Genomic DNA, 18,669 nt, shown 5'->3' on the forward strand with positions numbered 1-18,669 from the left:
GGACTTAGTATTTGTAAAGGCTTAGGAGGTTATGTTTGACTTCTTAGATGGGGTCACTATGGCAGGGTTTCTAGGTGAAGGAGTCAGACAATTGGCAGAAGCCTTCTGTCAGGTAGTCAATGCAGTTTATCAAGATGCTGGTGAAGCCTTTGTCTGCAGGGAAAATGAAGAGGTCGTGATCTGTTTTGAGGTTATGTACGGCTTTCATTTCCTCTGCTAAAACATTATTGTTCATAGTAAGGGATCTGGAGAATAACAAAGAGGCCCAGTTGGAGGTAAGAAATTCCTGGAAGGTGACCTGGGGATGGTTAGGTTGGAAGGAGGAGAGTCATGGTTGGATGAAAGTATAAATGGAAGAAGCAAGGTTCATTGTAGGAATTAAGTTGGTTGTAGTGGAGAGTTTGGTGGTGAAGAAGTGTTTCTGCTGTGGGTATCAGGAGAAGGAGAGAAGGTCTTTGACAATTCCAATGTGATTGAACTTGGCTGTGCTGCTGAAGGTGATGCCTTCGGATAGGACTGAAACTTTTGTGGGATTGAAGTTTTGGTGGAAAGGTTAACAATGGTGTTTTGGGTTTGTTTGTATTCTGGATTTCATTGAATGTTGTAAGAGAATTTTGTAGGGAATGTCAATTTGAAAAGGTCAGCTAGGCATGGTCTGGTTGCTACAAAGAGTTGAAGAGGGATTCAGGTATGGGTGTAATGGGTGTTTATGAATAGCTGTGCTGCAGGGTGGGAATAGGATGTCTACAGGTTGGATAATTTATGGGGGTGGTGTTTGGAATGCCCTTCCAGGTGTTAGAGGGAAAGGCTTTCAATTTCCAAGATGTGGAGTATGTAGTTAGGACTGCAGAGTAGCAGATCTTACAAAGGAGCAGAGCTGGTTCTGGAAAGCCTGTGCTGTGGAGATGTGTTTCCAGACTGCCAGGTTTGTGAGGGCAAAATTGGAAAAGATGAAGGTCATTGTAACAGGAGGGGTGGGTTCCAGAAACAAGAATTTCATGGTTCGACCATGGGGAGATTCCATGGCTTGGGCAGTATTTAAGGAACTGGTGTGGGACTGAGTTTCAGCTATGGAAAGGAATACTTTCCTGAACTGATGCAGACCGATGGAGCAGTGGTCCATGTGGGTTGGGCGGTGTTAGGAGAATGAGAAATGATGTGGGAAATGGACAAATGAAAACTTAGGTTGTTATAAAGGGAAGTGGATACCTGAGTTTGGGGTGTGAAAAGGGTGAAAGAAATTGTACTGAGGGCTATACAATATTTAATTACATCAATCAGTGGAGAAAGGAAGTAAGTCACTTTTTGGCAATTTTCACTTTTTTACATAAATGTATTAAACGGACCCCAAGACACATCTACGTGTGGCTTCTTCCTCTGGGAATAACATGAGGTTTATTTGTTATGTGCTGAGGAGAAAGGAATAAAGTCATTGACTTAGTTCCTTTCTCCGCTGCACATCGTGTCCCTCCAGCAAACTGCACTGTCAGTGAACTTGTACTACACCACTTTCAAACTAAATGGTGTTGGCTTGAGCATGCAGGCACAGAAAGCATGACAAAACACTAACTTGCCACCAACTTCATGATGTGTTTTGTTTATTGTTGATTGTTGCTGTAAGTTCTTGAACGCTATCTTTCGAAATCTCTCCCAAATGAAAGATAAATGAAAATGAGCACAAGAGCAAGAGAATCAAGGAGCCAAGCATTCCCACAACAGTGGGAGAGCAATTCCTGAAAAATATATTGATGCTGATTGCAGGTAAGGTACCAGTATTGACATTTACCCATTCATCAAGTTCAGTGTAATATAAATTCCATAGCATGTGATAGATGCTTTGCAATTACTTAATAAATTCCAGATGCCAAATGGAATGTTTCCAATGTACCAGTGAGGATGATCACATCGAGATATTTTCAGACTTTTAAAACATGGGGAAAAAAATAGTCAGGATATTTATCTACAAAGGTTAATTGTAGCAGGTGACATTTCGAAAAGGAGGCCAAGGAAAGTTGGTGTAGTGACATCAGTAGCACCAAGAAACAACATTCCTTTGTTTACCATGCCATTGTATTTGGTAGAAGAGTTGTATCTGCAGTCTTCATGCTGTATCACAGAAACATGTTTTTCATATTTGCCAATTTCTAGTTAAAGGGCAAATTCCAAAGGACATGCATGGAGTAAACCCATGCACAACCAAACTTTTGGAAAATGTAATAAATTTCATAGATACCCACATCACATCTTTCCCCCTCAAAGAAACTAACTATGCTAGAAGGGAAATGAAATACCTGGATGAATGCTTGGATTCAAAAACTATGCATGAAATGTTCCTTACAAAGTATCCAGAAATAAATGTGAAATATGACTTCTATAGGAAACATTTTTATGAAAATTACAGTTTTCCTTTCAGTCATCCCCAAATTGATGTATGTTGCAAATGTGAGGAACTTCAGTCTAAGTAAAAAAAAGTCCACATATCTCTGACAGTAGTAAAAGAGCTGCACAACTTAGTTGGATATTCACAAGTGGCGCAGAAGGACATTTTATAAATTCATTAAAATAACTGAGCAAGAATATGCTGGCGGGGAAGACACTGTTGGACTAGCTTTCAACTTCATGCAAAACTTGCCTCTGCCAAATGTCCCAGTGCAGGAAACATTCAATTTATGTCAGCTGTGGGTTAACTATTTCTACATTTATGACATAAAGTCCAGGGCTTCGACAGTGTATTTGTATCATGTAGGAGAAACAAAAAAGGAAGTGAATGAGGTCTGTTCATTCCCGTACCACTACATCAAAAACTATGTACTGAAGAATATTACAGAAGGACACCTGTTCTTAGATAGAGCACCTGGTCAAAATAAAAACCACAGTAAAGATGTGCCTTACATTGACAGACATTGAAAAATTTTAAAAAGTCACTCACAGATTTCCCGAAAGAGGTCACTTGTTTCTCCCTTGTGACCATGTTTTTAAAACACTGAAGAGATAAATATGGAAATGTGATCCAATTTACACCCATAAAGAGTCTATGGAAATCATAGCAATCAGCATTTCTGAAGTTACAGTCATTATGGTGGAAAGTGAAGACATAATGGACTCTGACACACAGTGGCCTCATCATTACAATAACAAAAAATGTACAGTCTAGGGAAACAGCACATCTCAAGATGCCACGTCAAGAAAAACAAATTTTTTCTGTGGCAATGTTCAATGAATTTTATTATGGAGCAATCAAACTGCTGTGTAGTCACTCCTTTAATCTGGCAAAAACTAAACTTGCTTCATTTCAAATTGAGTTGGAAAGGCTATGTGATGGAAAAAAGGTTAGAATCAACAAAAAGAAAACTGAAGATATTCAGAAACTGGTTAAGTACATCCATGGAGAAGACAATGACATTTTTTATGAGGAAGTATTGAAATGGCTGACTACAAGGGATAAATCACAATGATAAATTGTGAGCTATTCAGAACTTTTAATTCTATGAAGTAGTTGTTTTCATGTTCAGTTGAAGATAATTTTCCACTAGTTAATCAATAAATTTGAGTTTAGACCAGAAATGTTTAATTTTCAATGCATTATACTCACAAAAGTGCTAAATTCTCTTGATGATTGGAGAAAGAACCTATGTTACAAATTTTCAATTATTTTCGGAAGATACTTTTTAGAACACATGAAAATTATTTTCATTCACAGTATGTATGATTAGCAAGCAACAAATGTTGAAAATTTCAATGCAATCTATCAAATAGTTTAACAATAAGACAGTTTCTTCTCTCTCCTGAAAGATAAGAAAAAGTGACAGTTCCTTTCTCCAATGACCAATTCAGTTTGTGTGGGGCAGAAAAAGGAAAGATTTAAAATTCTGATGTGAGCAATGTTTGAAGATGGGTGGTTGGATTTGGAGATGAAATGTGGTGGTCAGTTGCTGGAAATGGATAGGTTGTTTGTAGAATAGCATGTAATGTTGTCATGATGGCCATGACCAGTTATTCAGGGGGTGGCCAAAATTCATGCATGACAGCATTGGACAGAGCCTGTGAGGTGTGTGCAAAACAATGGTGAGAGGGAAAATGCAGGAAAAGATGTGGATGAACAATACAGAACAGACAAAATAGATATAAATTATGAGATAGTAACAAAAGCTGGATGACATGAGGTTTAAATCTACATCTACATCTACATAGACACTCCTCAATCTGGTGTATGGCTTGTGGCTGAGGGTACCCCATACTACTACTAATCATTTCCTTTCCTGGTCCACTGACGAATAGAGGGAGAGAAAAATGACTGTCTATATGTCTCCTTACAAGCTCTTATTTCTTGTATCCTGTCTTCATGGTCTTTGTGTGTAATGTATGTTGGAAGCAGTATAATCATTTTGCAGTCAGCTTCAAATGCCACTTTTCTCAATAATGTTCCTCAAGAAGAATATCACCTTTCCTCCAGAGATTCCCATTTGAGTTCCTGAAATAAGTCTGTAACACTTGCATGTCCTTTGACCCTATCTAGCAAATCTAGCAGCCTGCCTCTGAATTGCTTCAGTGTATTCCTTTGATCTGACCTGGTATTCATCCCAAACACTTGTGCAGTACACAAGAATTGGTTGCACTAGTGTCCTATATGCAGTCTCCTTGACAGATGAACCACACTTTCCTACAATTCTCTCGATAAACCAAAGTCAGCCATTTGTCTTCCCTATCACAGTTATCACATGCTCCTTCCATTTTATATCACTTTTCTATGTTATACCCAGATATTTAAACACAAGTGACTGTATTAAGCAGGACACTACTAATGCTGTATCCAAACATTACAGGTTTATTTTTCCTACTCATCTACATTAACTTACATTTTTCTACATTTAGAGCTAGCTGCCATTCATCACACCAACAAGAAATTTTGTCTAATTCATCTTGTATTTTCATATAATCATTCAACTTTGACGGCTTGCTGTACACCACAGCATCATCAGCAAACAACCACAGATTGCTGCCCATCCTGTCCGCTAATTCATTTATGTATGTGGAGAATAATAATGGTCTTATCACAGTTCCCTAGGGAACGCTTAACGATACCTTTGTCTCTGACAAACACTCACCATGAAGGACAACATACTAGGTTCTCTAACTTAAGAAATCTCCAAGCCACTCACATATCTGTGAACCTATTCCATATGCTCATACCTTCTTTAACAGCCCACAGTCAGGCAACATGTCAAATGCTTTCCAGAAATCTAGAAATTAGATTCTGCCTGTTGCCCTCCATCCATAGTTTCAGTAAAGAGCAAGATGAGTGTTGTAAGAGTGATGCTTTCAAAACCATGCTGAATCATGGACAAAAGATCCTCCCTCTCAAGAAAATTTATCGCATTGAAACTGAGAATGAGTTCAAGGCTTCTGCAGCACACCAACATTAGGGATATTGGTCTCTAATTTTACAGGTCTGTTCTTTTATATACAGGAGTCACTTGTGCTTTTTTCTAGTCATGTGGTGTTTTGTGCGGGGAAAGTGATTCATGGTAAATGCAAGCTAGGTAAGTGGCCAACACTGTAGAGTACTCTTTGAAAAACTTAATTGGGACTCCATCTGAGCCTGGTGACTTACTGGTTTTCAACTCTTTCAGTTGTTTCTCTATGCTAAGGATGCTTACTACTATGTTGTCCATACAGGAGCCTGTTTGGTGATCAAATGATGGTAGGTTTGCACAGTTCTCCTGTGTGATCAGATTCTTAGACATGAAATTTAAAATTTTGGCTTTCATTTTGAAAGAAAATATGGAGTGGAACAGAACTATAAGTTTTGGTGATTTCCTGGACTTTGATGTGCATTCTGCAGTGGTGTGGTCTACATTGAGTGCCATGGATGATTTAGAATATGCTCTATCATAAATATGTATAATTATGAAACAAACAAATAACATGAACTACCACACTTATTTTACTCATGATGTAATTTAAAGGAGTATCCAACACCTGGATCTTTGATACTAATGTACCGAAAGTTCATTTTAGAGATCTTCTTCCCATGGATAACTTGTAATTAAACACTCATGTTTCATTAATTATTTGTCTACAAGGAAATAGTCTCATTATATGTTTTATGAGATGAAAAGTTCATCTGCAGGGAAAAAAATGAAATTCATAGCTTTCTTCCAGCAAATGTTTAGGTTCAGTAGTTGGAGTGCTCTTCCACACAATGTTTTACTGAAACGAGTTTCTTTTAATACTCTCCCAATTCTGTTGCAGTCATACTCCCTAATGTCAACTGATATAAATAATCCATTTGTATTTAAAAACAGCTAACATGGCATGGACTGAAATTATAAAATATACATCAATCCAGATTTAGTGTAAATACTCAGGCTCCAAAGGTTCTCATACTGCCTTTGATGTTTCAGCCACAATTATTCAAATGATAGTGTGTCCCGGGAAAAACAACCAAAACAAAAGTGGGATACATATTAAAGGCTTTAAACACATGAAGGTAGAGTTCACAAGAGAAGAATATTTGCGGGACATCAGCAGCATGTTAGAGTTTCGGGAAACTCTTACATTCAAAGTTTTGAGAAACTACAACATTTCTCTTAATGTTGACACATTTCGCCATGCTTCTTCTGACACAATCCAGCAAACAGACAATTTCAATTGCAGTTGTGACAGAATCCGATAATGATTATTTTTAATATGCAACTAAGGACAAGGCATCAAATAACTATGAAATTTTTAAATCGTGTGATTTATGAAGTATTCCAGGTGTGGTTATTTGATAACTGGACATGGAGGGAATATGTCTGATATACACATTGTTGGTGTAAATACAAAATTAATTACTTTGTTGTAAACATGCACAACAGATTTAACGAATGAACAATAAAAATGAAATATTAGTGGCAGCATACATTATAATTTCTTACAAAGCATGACAGAGGGTAGTGTTCTCCCTCTCCTTTCATGAACAAGTGGCATTATTGATATGTTTCTTTTTATAACAGAAATTAAACCATAATACCTTGTTGGAGAGTTACAGTGATAAATATATCAATAAAAATAGAACATTAGAAAAACCACGTGCAATAAGCACTCCTCTAAAACATATTACTGGATAGTGGAAGGAACAGTCAGCAGTAGCAGATTAGTTTGTGTTGTTATGTTTCAGAAGAATTTATAGATATGACTACTGAAAATAACAATTAAGACGAAGCAATTAAATCAACAACACTGTACAAGTAAATAAAAATACATATGATCACTCATATTCTGCCTTACGTAAGCCCCCATTCCCAGATTTTACTGTTCTGTCAAGGCATTTTATCAGTCTCATTTACAAAATAGTTAGCCATTGCATCATGTGTCTTATTGCAGACACATTTTTTCTTGTTTCTTCCAGGATTGAGACAGGCTCAAATCACCTCACAATGAATGTGTCATCAAGTTGGTGACATCCAGAACACAGTATGCTTTAGTTATGTGAATAGCTAAAGCAAATTTCATATTCAATCCTCAGTGGAACACACATAATTTGTTTGATAATGTGTGAATAAAAGCAGTTACTGAATGTTTTGTGAATGAAACTATTAGTGCAGACAAGACAAATTGACACACACAGTACATAGCTATCTTTGCTACTGGATCTAAAATTATCTGTCTCCAATTTTAAAACTAGAATAATTCTTAATGTGACTGTAACTGACATCATAAACCACATACAAAACAGAACCATGAGCCACAACTCAATAAAGTATGCGGCCATACCATCAAGTGTGGCATGTCATTGCTTCTCGTGGTCCAAATCTCAAAATATGTCAATTTACTTACTCAAAATAGGCATGGCTTTCCTTTCAAGATTTAAAATAATCTCAATATTTTAGCTACATTTTATATGCACCAAACATAAACTGGCCAGTGACTACACTTTTAACAGTAACTTTTCAAAATATGTTCCATGTTTTACCTACCTATAAAATATCATAATAACGACAAATAATATTGAAAACAGAACCAATTCATTATTAAGGTGGAATGTCAGAATATCTTCTGTGAAAGAAACAATTTTTTCTATGTAACAGTTTCCTCAAAATCAAATGAGATAGATCGTGAAGTGGAGAACATGCAAAAATTCAAAAACAAAGGTTTTAATTTTTTACCCAAAATATAAATGTTTTACTGAGAAACTAAGAAGATTGGTGCCATGGTACTTCTATTGGCATCAAAGCATATGCATTGCCAGCTATATGCCATGCCAAGTGTAACATTACTTGTTACACCATGTTGCTGGGAGTGCTGACTTAGAGTTCAATTGGTATGATGGTAATACAGATTATGTGAACTTTGTAAATGCTTACGTTTCAGTGGTACATATAAGGATTCATTTCTGTAGATGGTTGAGAGTAGTTACTTGTGCACAGCTAACAGGATGTAAATTCTATCTTAACAGTTACATGTTCATGGGATAAATGTGAAACAGGTTACTGAACTAATTCAAACAATTTTTATACAGGCTGTACATTGAGCAAAAAGGTTTTGTACAGTTGATGTTGCATAATGGAACAAAGTGCACTACTTTCTAATACCACAGGTGCTAGAAAATTTTGAAACAGAAGAGACAATGGAGTAGCCACATCAGCTGACAAAACTTATATATTGAGATGCATTTGTTGAGGATACAGTGGCAGCAAAGACTCTTAGAACACTTAGGTCTGTTCTATGATGCTATTGCTTGTATTGAGGGTGTGTTAGAGACAAATTACAGCACTCTGAAACATGTAGTGCATTTCAGTAGTCAGCAGATCCTGAATCATGTGGCACATTGCAAATGTGTTATCAGACATAGGACACACACACACACACACACACACACACACACACACACACACACAAAATACATGTAATCAGGTGTATTGCCTGGAGGTAGTACACATTCTAAAATCTACATCCACACTGTACAAACCACTGTGAAGAGCACTGCATGAAGTACATCCCCCTGCACAGCATTTTTTTCCCCCACTCCATTTGTATATGTGAATGGGAATAATGTTTGATTAAATGCCCCTAGGCTCACTGTAATAGGCTTCATCTGTCTATTGAAGTGACCAAGTAGGGTGAATCTCGAATCTTAGGAAGTAGGCTGTTGGGGGACATTGCCACCTATACTCAAGAATATGCCAGTTTATTTTTTCAATGAGTGTGAGTTAAATGAGCCTGTTATAATTCATGCTAGACTTCTTTGTACATGTTCAATAGAACCAATTAGTCCCATTTCATATTGGTCTGATATGCTTGAGCAATATTGTAGGATCAGCCCCACAAGGGTTTTGCAACCAATAATGAAACGGGAAGGAGGGGCAGAGGGTCAGCTTGATTGTGGATAGGGATAAAAATTGTAGAGAGACACCAAAGATTGACTATAATAAGTAGGTTCAAGTGGATGTAGATTGTCGGAATTATGTCAAGATGAAAATACTTGCACAGGATAGACTAGACTACTGTAGAGACAAGCAGCAGTCTTTCAACTGAAGACCACAGTGATAGAATAGAAAAACTCTGTAATCAGAGCCTTAAAATGGAAAAAATGTATACTGATATTGTGGTGTCCAGGTTTTCCCAACCAAATATGCATACAAAACAATGGCTTTATTAATAAAATTTATTTTTACATTTTCGTCTATTCTCTGTAAACTGAAAACTATTACAGAAATAAAAATAATGCTCATAAGAAAAGGCAACTGCCATAACATAAACATTTAATATGATTGAAACAGGGCATCTTTATTAAGGAATTATATTGATGCTAATTCTGCCCAAGATCTTACGGTTGGTATCAATTGGCCGCAACTATTAAAGCAAAATTAATGAAAATTTCAAGTGTTACAGTAATATCCTCAATTAATTTCTACAAGTAATTATCTTCATATACTTACATTTTCTTGTAGCAGATCAATTTTAGTTTTATTTGGAAACAAAAGCCAGCACTCCGTTAAGTTTTCGCCAGTAGCCATATAAACATATACTTCCTGTCCCGTGTACAATGAGACTGTTTGTGGTACTGCCAAAACATTTTTACCATCTACAGTTTTACTACAAGCTAGCAAAAAGCCTGAAATTAAGATTACAGGTCATGTGTGTGTAGAACTATCATTCCAAGTAACTATATTGTAAGCCCACAAAGCTATGATTATTTCTTTGACGTATTAACAATGAATATTACATTCAGTTAGATAAAATGTAAAAAATGGCATACAAATCAATAATTCAAGTACTTCCAGAAACATATCCATTATGGATGTCTCAATAAGCCATTTAAATATTTAGTTAGGTGCAACAGTATATTGTATATTTTCACTATAAGAAAAGATTTCTTTTCTGACTTAGCCTGTGTAAGGTAAATACAACTAACTAAAGAAGACAAGAGGCAGCTGGTACTGGATAAAAATTCTACTTAAAACCATTCTGGCTACTTATTTGATCACCAAAAAGACAATGTAGCACTCCAGAAAACTGTTCTAAATATTGGAGCATAAATGTCACTGATACAATCCTGTGGCAGAGATAAGTTGGATAACCCACAAGGAATGGATAAGATCTTATCTTAGAATTCCATTAATTATTACTTCACATAACGGACAGTTTTGGTGAGTGCTGATAAGTTGATTGAGATAATAAATTCTTTGATTGGAATGAAAATGTTGACAAGTCACCATGTCTAGCTACAAGCAAACATTTTATTTATTCTAGTGTAATATTCACATATATGCAAGTGTACAATCAGTAATTGTTCATTCCAGTGTGCTTTTTTTGAACACTTGTGTACCTCTGTAATTGTCAGAATGTCATCTTTCAGCATTATTTATTATAAACTGGGAGGGGGATTGCATGTGAGAAATAATCCAGTCTGAATTTTTTTAATATCTTACAACTGTAAGTTATATACTGCATTTCATTTATTTATTTATGTGTGCATTAGACAAGCTATCTATAACATATTATTGTCCATGTGATTTTCATTATCTCGATGTAGGACTGAATGATGATTGAAAATGAGAACCAGACAGGCAAAATATGGAGGGTGCGAGTACTGTTAACTCTAATGTGCATAGAGACATTGACCTGTAAGTTATCAAATATTGAAACAAACATCAACATTAAATATGATAAAATTTACCGCCTCCACTCCCTTTTCTATGCTGCAGCAAGCAAGCTACTGTATTCTTCACTTCAACTTTGGCAGTGGGTCGTGTCAAGCCACTATCATCTGGACAGTCTGCCATTAGGTTGGTATAAAGTGTTACCATTCCATTAGTCTGTTTTATACTGAGAAGATCTACAAAATACAAATATATGGAGTGTTGCCAAGAAATAACCTTTTTAGTACAAAGACAACGATGGAAATGAAGTTACAGTTCTTACTGGATGTTGATTTTTAGTACACTACACTATCTGAAAAGCCATGTGAAATTGAATTCCTTTAAATACAAACACCATGTAATTGTTTTTCATTTAGAAAATTGTATCTGTTCTAGAGAATGTAGTCAAGAAAGACAATGGTGCTGTCATTTCATAAGGAAATGAATGTAATTTTTGTCTGTTAGTTTATCTTTTGTTGTTAGAGAAACAGGTCAACAGTAAAATTTCATGATAAATTTTAGGTAACATAAGATGCATTCATTCTTTAGTCATTGAAGACATCACTATTCATTTTTTGTTTACACTGCCTTACTGTTCACAGCTGGAAAGTAGGTTTGAACTTTGCAGTGCTTTGTGAGGTGAGGTCCCACTGGACAAGGTGAGTTTAATGTGGTGTCTGAACTATGGTACAATTTGACATTTTTTATGTATACAAATCTTTGTCAGAGGTGAAAGTAGCACTAAGTGGTAGAAAAAAATATTACCAATGGAAAGGCTAAGAATTTAACTCTAAATATTTGGAATGGCATTTCACGAGCCACTCATATGTGTTTGCATCATCAAAGAGTAACATCACTAATAGTATAGTAGTTATAAGAAACATTTGTTGGTCCTATATTAGAAACATATAATTTCTATTTTTTTTTAATGTCAAGTTAATGATAAAAAAGATGTGCACCAAAAAATAAGTATTGACTTTTTATATGTAATACAGAGCCTGTCTCAAACATAAATGAAATAATTTCATGTAGCCATAATTAAAAATATTTTACATATTGTTAGCAAACAATTACATATAAAAATGCAGGCATGAGTTTGTATTGCAGAACATAATTTGATATTAATTCTCCTCCAAAATTTACGTAAGGGAAATTGTACAATGTGATGTATAATTTTGAACCTAAGATTGAGGTCATACGAGTATATATTATAGAAGTAAATGTGGGAGAATACTAATGATACTTATCAAATATGTGGCTGTGGACTACATATGATTTTCACAAATCTGATGGAAATATTGTCTTTCCAGTTGCATATGTTTATGGTAGACAAGAAACTTCCTTGCTTCAAAGCAGCAAGACATTTAGAAGTCTACACAAAGGTATGAATTATTGTAGTTTTTCTGGCATAACAATGTTTACATAATTGATTGACATATTTTCATGTTATAAAGTAATTGTCTGATGTATAGCAACTGTACTGAATATCTGTACTGCTGATTCTACTACAAATTAGCATATTTGCTTGCTGCTCATTATTGTGGTACCTTGAGTGCTTGTTAGGTCTTATTATCTACCTCCTTCAGAATATCTTGTTAGCTTTGAAATCACTGAAGGAAGTTTTGTGACACTGGACCTCATTTTCCAGATAAAAGGCAGATGATTTCTATGTGAGAAACAAAACACATCTAACACTGGGCCTCACATTCCAGATAAAAGGCAGACGATTTCCACGTGAGAAACAAAACACATCTGACGTTAACCAGAAGTACGTAAAGAAACTCTGAGGAGCTATTATGAACCAGTTCAACCAAACAAGACCTATAGTATGTATGTATTAAACTGAGGACCTAGAAATGCTGGAGAGGCTTCTTCCTGCTGTAGCCCTCAGTGGTTCACAACCACACAACAGGCCACAGCAGTCCACCAACCCCACCGGCCCACACTGAACCCAGATTTATTGTGTGGTGTGTGTGGACCCCCCACCCTCCCCCCTCCCGGAACGTCTCATACCACATGAGTGTAACCCCAAATGTTAGAGTGGTGGAAAAATTATGGCGTGCACGCACATGGAAATGATGTCTGCACAGCAATCACCGACACAGTGTAACTGAGGCGGAATGAGGGGAACCAGCCCACATTTGCCAAGGTAGATGGAAAATTGCCTTAAAAACCATCCACAGGTCGCCCGGCACACAGGACATCAACACTAATCTGCCTGCGGACTCGTGCCAGGGACTGGCATGCCTTCCCACTTGGGAAGTAGCAAGTTAGACAATACAGCTAGCCAGGAAACTTATAGTACATAATTGAAAAGAAAGTTAGGTCCAGTATATTTTATTCCAGTGTATTTTAATGGTGTGGTATTAATAATAAGTCACTTGCCTTTATTACCATTTGACATTCTGCTACTTTCACTATTTCATCACACAAAGCTACTCACTTGTTTTGTATCATAAACCTTTCCCTGTTTAGTTACTATTTCTCTAATGCTTACTTTGGAACTCTCAATAACTTTTGATTATTTAACTTTATCTAAGTCCCATCTTCTTAATTTGCTACCTTTCTGCAATTCCTGCACATTTTATGTGCAGTTTATAACCAATAACTTATGGTCAGAGTCCACATCTGTTTGTGAAAATATATTGCAATTTAAAGTGTAGTTCTGAGAGCTTTTTGTTACTGTTATATAATGTATCTGAAAGCTTCCAGTGTTGAAAGGTCTCTTACAGATATAGAAACTTCTTCATTATTTTTAAACCCATTGTTTGAAATGATTAAATCCACTCTATGCTACATTATGTGTAGTGCCTGCCCCTTACACTCCTTTCCCAACATCCATGTTCTGCTAGGTTTCTTTCTCTTCATTTTTCTACCATCAAATTCCACTCTCCCATCAAAATTAAGTTTTCTTCTTCCTTAATGAATAGAATAAATTTATTTTATCTCATCATACATTCTTTCAGACTTTTCTTTTTCTTTTAAAGCAAATGAGAATATTAACCACAGTCTCATAATACATTTATTCACTTATGTAAGTTGCTATCAACAAACATCTGAATTAGAGAGTAACAGAGATATTGACAAGAACAGTTTAATGACATTTTTTCCTTAATGAGTCCTTCTGTACCATAAAAGAACTGATGAATAGAAATAATTATTCATTTTTATAGAAAAAATGTATCCACAAATATGATCTGTGGAAAAAGTAACCTGATAATTAACAAGCTAGTTAGTAAACATTTATATTTATATTACTGTGGTGGGTCTTGGCTTTGTGTCTACCTTGGCTATAGTAATGTGTTCATTACATTGTTTGTAGCGGGCTACCTGAATTTCTATTTTCTAATTCATTATTGTTCCCACTCCTCTATTACTCTAATTTTATATATAACCTTAACTCACATGACCAGAATTCCTATTCTTCCTCCAACTGCACTTTACTTATTCCCATTATATCTAACTTCAGCCTTTCCATTTCCCTTTTTAAATCATCTAATCTACCTACCCAATGACTGGATCTAACATCCCATGCTCTGGCCCATAGAAAGACAGTTTTGTTTTTCTTGTTGACAACTTCCTTCTGAGTATTATCAGTTGTAAGATACAAATAAGCTTTGTTCCATCTCTGGAATATTTTACCCAAGTGGATGCCATCATCATTAAGCAATACAGTAGACCTGCATGCCCTCAGGAAAAATAACAGCTGTAGTTGCACCTTGCTTGCAGTCATTGACAGTATGAATGCAGCAAGGCCACATTGGCTAGTGTTAGAAGGCATTTCAGTCCATCATTCAGGCTGTTTCCCCTGCTCCTATCAAAAGGGCTCCTGTTCCACTTCAGGAATCATATCTATTCTAACTTCTCAATAGACACTTCTCTAATATGGATGCACATACTGTATGACTATCTGTGTTGTTGAAGGGTGCAAGTCACTTCCCATGAGCTGCAGTGGGAAGACAAATGTCACTTAGTAGATGATAAAATCTTCTTGGGTTATTAGCTGAGAGGCAGCATTGTCGTGCCACAATATTTCAATGAGTTTTGTACCCATCATCTTCAGGCAAAATCTTTGCCTTAATGTGAGTGCTACCAAACTCATTGAAACATTGCAACAAGATGATACCACAACAGCTTATCATGTGAGAAGATTTATCATTGGACTACGGTGACAATGCATGCAACCACATAACTGATTTAGTAGAGTTTGAAGATTTTCCCTCTGACTCACTAATTTTTCATTTGTTGAAAAATGAATGCTTTGTACTTTTCTATTGGCACTGCTCATTACAACTACAAGCATAAAGTGGTATCTCATAATGTATTGTAACAGAACTGAGAAAGGTTGACCTACCTAGGATTGGTATATATTTCTACATTTTATTAAACAGTATTGATACATACATTTAATAACATGACAAGTATTTACTAAGCATTAAGTATTCATAAAGAGTAGACAAACATTTATATGTGCTCAGAATAGAAGTATTATACACATCTACAATAACATATGAATCATCAAATACATATATTATTAAATAAAAGCAAATTTCTAAAACAACTGTGTAAATTTGACAAATTTCCAAATGATATCTTATCTTTGAATTATCATGAGGCTGCCATAAAAGCCTCAGATGGAGGGGGTGTGGAGGGGGGAGAGGCAGGAAAATGGAGGTTTTTAGTTAATATGCTTATCATTTTGGTGAATTTTCCCTTGTATCATGCATCTTGTAAGATTTTCTACAGTGCAGATTCAAACTATGATAAATTATCATTATATTTAATTCCAAATTATGATGGTGTATATTCAAACATATTGCTAACTTGTTTTTAGCATACTGGTTTCTTATTTTACTGCTGTTTCACTTCTATTACAATTTGTTTTTAAGATTTTTCCAGTCCTTAATCACTAGTTTTAACCAAAGAAATGTCCATATAGCATTTTCATTTCTGCACGTACACCTGTGGACTAGTGGGACATAACCACAAACAGAAAAACTACAGGTCTGACTGGGATGTACTTGTTCTGTTTTCATTAACCAGAAACCAGAAGACAATCCTCCAGAGGATATATCATTTATGATGAGAATTTTTGCCTTTAATAAAATTATGTTGAGTATTTGCCATCAGGATGTTGCATTTCGAAACTTGTATTGACCAACAATGTCTCCATGCAATAGCAAATTTTGCAATTTAGATTTGACACCCTTGATCATGGATTAATCAGTAATAACATTTTAACTAAAGTGTAAACTACACCTCCATATATGTTTATAGGGTAAGTCATTATACTCAAGAACACTTCATTTGTAGGATGTGATGTTTGCAGATGTGACATGAGCTGGTGAAAGATACTTATGTAAGTTGCCAGCAACGTACTGTTAACACAACTATATAATTTATATAATTTTCTATTCTTAAAGGTTAGTGTTAGTATTAGACACTACTGGTTACAGAAGGATAAACTAGATATAATAATACATGCAAAATACTGATTACAATTTCACATTCCCAGATTTCAAGACACACACACACACACACACACACACACACACACACACACACACACACACACACAGAATCTTCATAAAAGAAGATCTAAATAATTCAAGATCATGGTTGAAGAAATCTGTACAAAGCCCATTAGTACATACAAAGAAAACTCCATACCTATAGTAAACAGATTTTTTTTCTTCTCAGCCTCCAGGTGAAGTACACATTAGCACTAAATAATAGCACCATAAGCAAATAATGTACATTTATAACTATTTTAAATGTGTAAAAATGAAAGGAAGCGCCTTGTCTTCATATTCCATGCACAGAACCACCAATGATGCCAGTTAATACTTAGAATTTAAATTCAGTTGCTTGTCTTGACTAATGTACTTCTTGAATAGTTTCAAATTCATAAATATTTTCAGTCATGCTGCAATTCACAGAATATCGTGTATAATACTAATAACAGCCAAATGAATTTATTAGCTACCACATATTTTATACAAACATTACACAATGAAACATAATATTTTCTACCACAAAATTTCAAAGGAAAGGTATATGTAAGTCCCTTTCCATTAGTTATTCACTGGTTTTTGTCTTAGAAATATCATACAATAAGTTTCTATGAAACTGGTAAGCTGATCATCTTCCTAATGGGTATTTTTTAAGGTTTTCATTTCATTCCATTCTTACAGATGATAATATTTCAGGTTAGTTCAGCATTAGTGTAATTACTGGCATAAAGTACAGACAGTTAATGTACAAACTTGTCTTGACTAATGAACTCCTTGAATTGTTTCAAATTCATAAATATTCTGTCATGCTGCAATTCACAGAATATGGTGCATAATACTAATAGCAGCCAAATGAATTTATTGGCATAAAATACAGACAGTTAATGTACAAACTTAGTAATTCTTTCTCTGCACAACTCTGTCGCTCTGAAAGTGATCATAAAAACATGACAAATGGTCTTGACTAATTAAGAAAATTAGTAGCCAGGTAAGAAAATGCTTGCATGACATAAGTAATCTTCAGTGCATAAATAAATGATAATTCATAAAAACAGTTAATTATAATACCATAATAGAGCTTTATATGTTCAACTATCATTCCCACTTTGACAATAGTACTCAGCATGCCAAGTTATGGAGGCACATGCAAGAAAACCTATTCTGCCTGCTGCATTTCAATTTCTTCTCCTTCAGGATGTTCCCCTGTCTGTAAAAGCAAATTAAGCATTCAAATTTTCACAATAATTAGGATTTAGGGATGTACTTATAACTAATTTATTTGGAAAAAAAACTTTATAAATTGGGACATTAATTGTACAGAATATGGCAATTAAACAATATTTTATGGAGCAGTATAAAATGATTGAGGATTACTGTGAAGGCTGCTTTCAAATCCAATATAGAATGAACAAACAAACACACACACACACACACACACACACACACACACAGACAGACAGAGAGAGAGAGAGAGAGAGAGAGAGAGAGAGAGAGAGAGAGAGAGAGGGGCTAGACGTTGCAAAGAGATTTTTTTTTGGGGGGGGGGGACTTGGAGGGTGACACATAGCAAGACAGAAAAAATCAATTTGGCTACAATTCTACTCCTTACCAGACAGAATTCAAAGGTATTTTTAACACAATATTCACTAACTTGTAGAGCCCAGGAATTAATTAAAGAAGCTCTCCTGTGAAGTTTGGAAGGTAGGAGACGAGGTACTGGTGGAATTAAAGCTGTGAGGACGGGGTATGAGTCGTGCTTAGGTAGCTCAGTTGGTAGAGCACTTGCCCGCGAAAGGCAAAGATACCGAGTTTGAGTCTCAGTCTGGCACACAGTTTTAATCTTCCAGGAAGTTTCATATCAGCGCACACTCTGCTGTAGAGTGAAAATTTCATTCTACTGTTAGCTTGTTTACCTCTAGAAGTAGGCTCTAAGTTCAATTTCATTGATTTCCAACTGAAGTATTTCACATTAGCTGGTATTCCATTTGCCCCATTATGTGCCAGTGTTGCTAGTAGATCATTGTTCTTGT

The 18,669-nt window shown here is 35.5% G+C and overlaps 2 protein-coding genes across 2 annotated transcripts in view; both read right to left on the reverse strand.

Annotated features, from left to right (window-relative positions):
* The window catches only part of LOC126251979 (uncharacterized), a 281,887-nt gene extending 271,418 nt beyond the window's left edge, over nucleotides 1–10,469 (reverse strand). The window contains exons 1-2 of the mRNA XM_049952752.1: nucleotides 10,400–10,469; nucleotides 9,924–10,099 (exon numbers count right to left, since the gene is read on the reverse strand). Of these exons, the coding sequence (XP_049808709.1) occupies nucleotides 9,924–10,099; nucleotides 10,400–10,451 (228 nt within the window). The 5' untranslated portion in view covers nucleotides 10,452–10,469. The remainder of the gene's footprint in view (nucleotides 1–9,923; nucleotides 10,100–10,399) is intronic.
* Nucleotides 10,470–17,195: 6,726 nt separating this feature from the next.
* The window catches only part of LOC126251630 (uncharacterized), a 184,774-nt gene continuing 183,300 nt past the window's right edge, over nucleotides 17,196–18,669 (reverse strand). The window contains exon 10 of the mRNA XM_049952174.1: nucleotides 17,196–17,846. Within this exon, the coding sequence (XP_049808131.1) occupies nucleotides 17,796–17,846 (51 nt within the window). The 3' untranslated portion in view covers nucleotides 17,196–17,795. The remainder of the gene's footprint in view (nucleotides 17,847–18,669) is intronic.

The sequence above is a fragment of the Schistocerca nitens genome, chromosome 4 (genome assembly GCF_023898315.1).
Source record: "Schistocerca nitens isolate TAMUIC-IGC-003100 chromosome 4, iqSchNite1.1, whole genome shotgun sequence".
NCBI lineage: Eukaryota > Metazoa > Arthropoda > Insecta > Orthoptera > Acrididae > Schistocerca > Schistocerca nitens.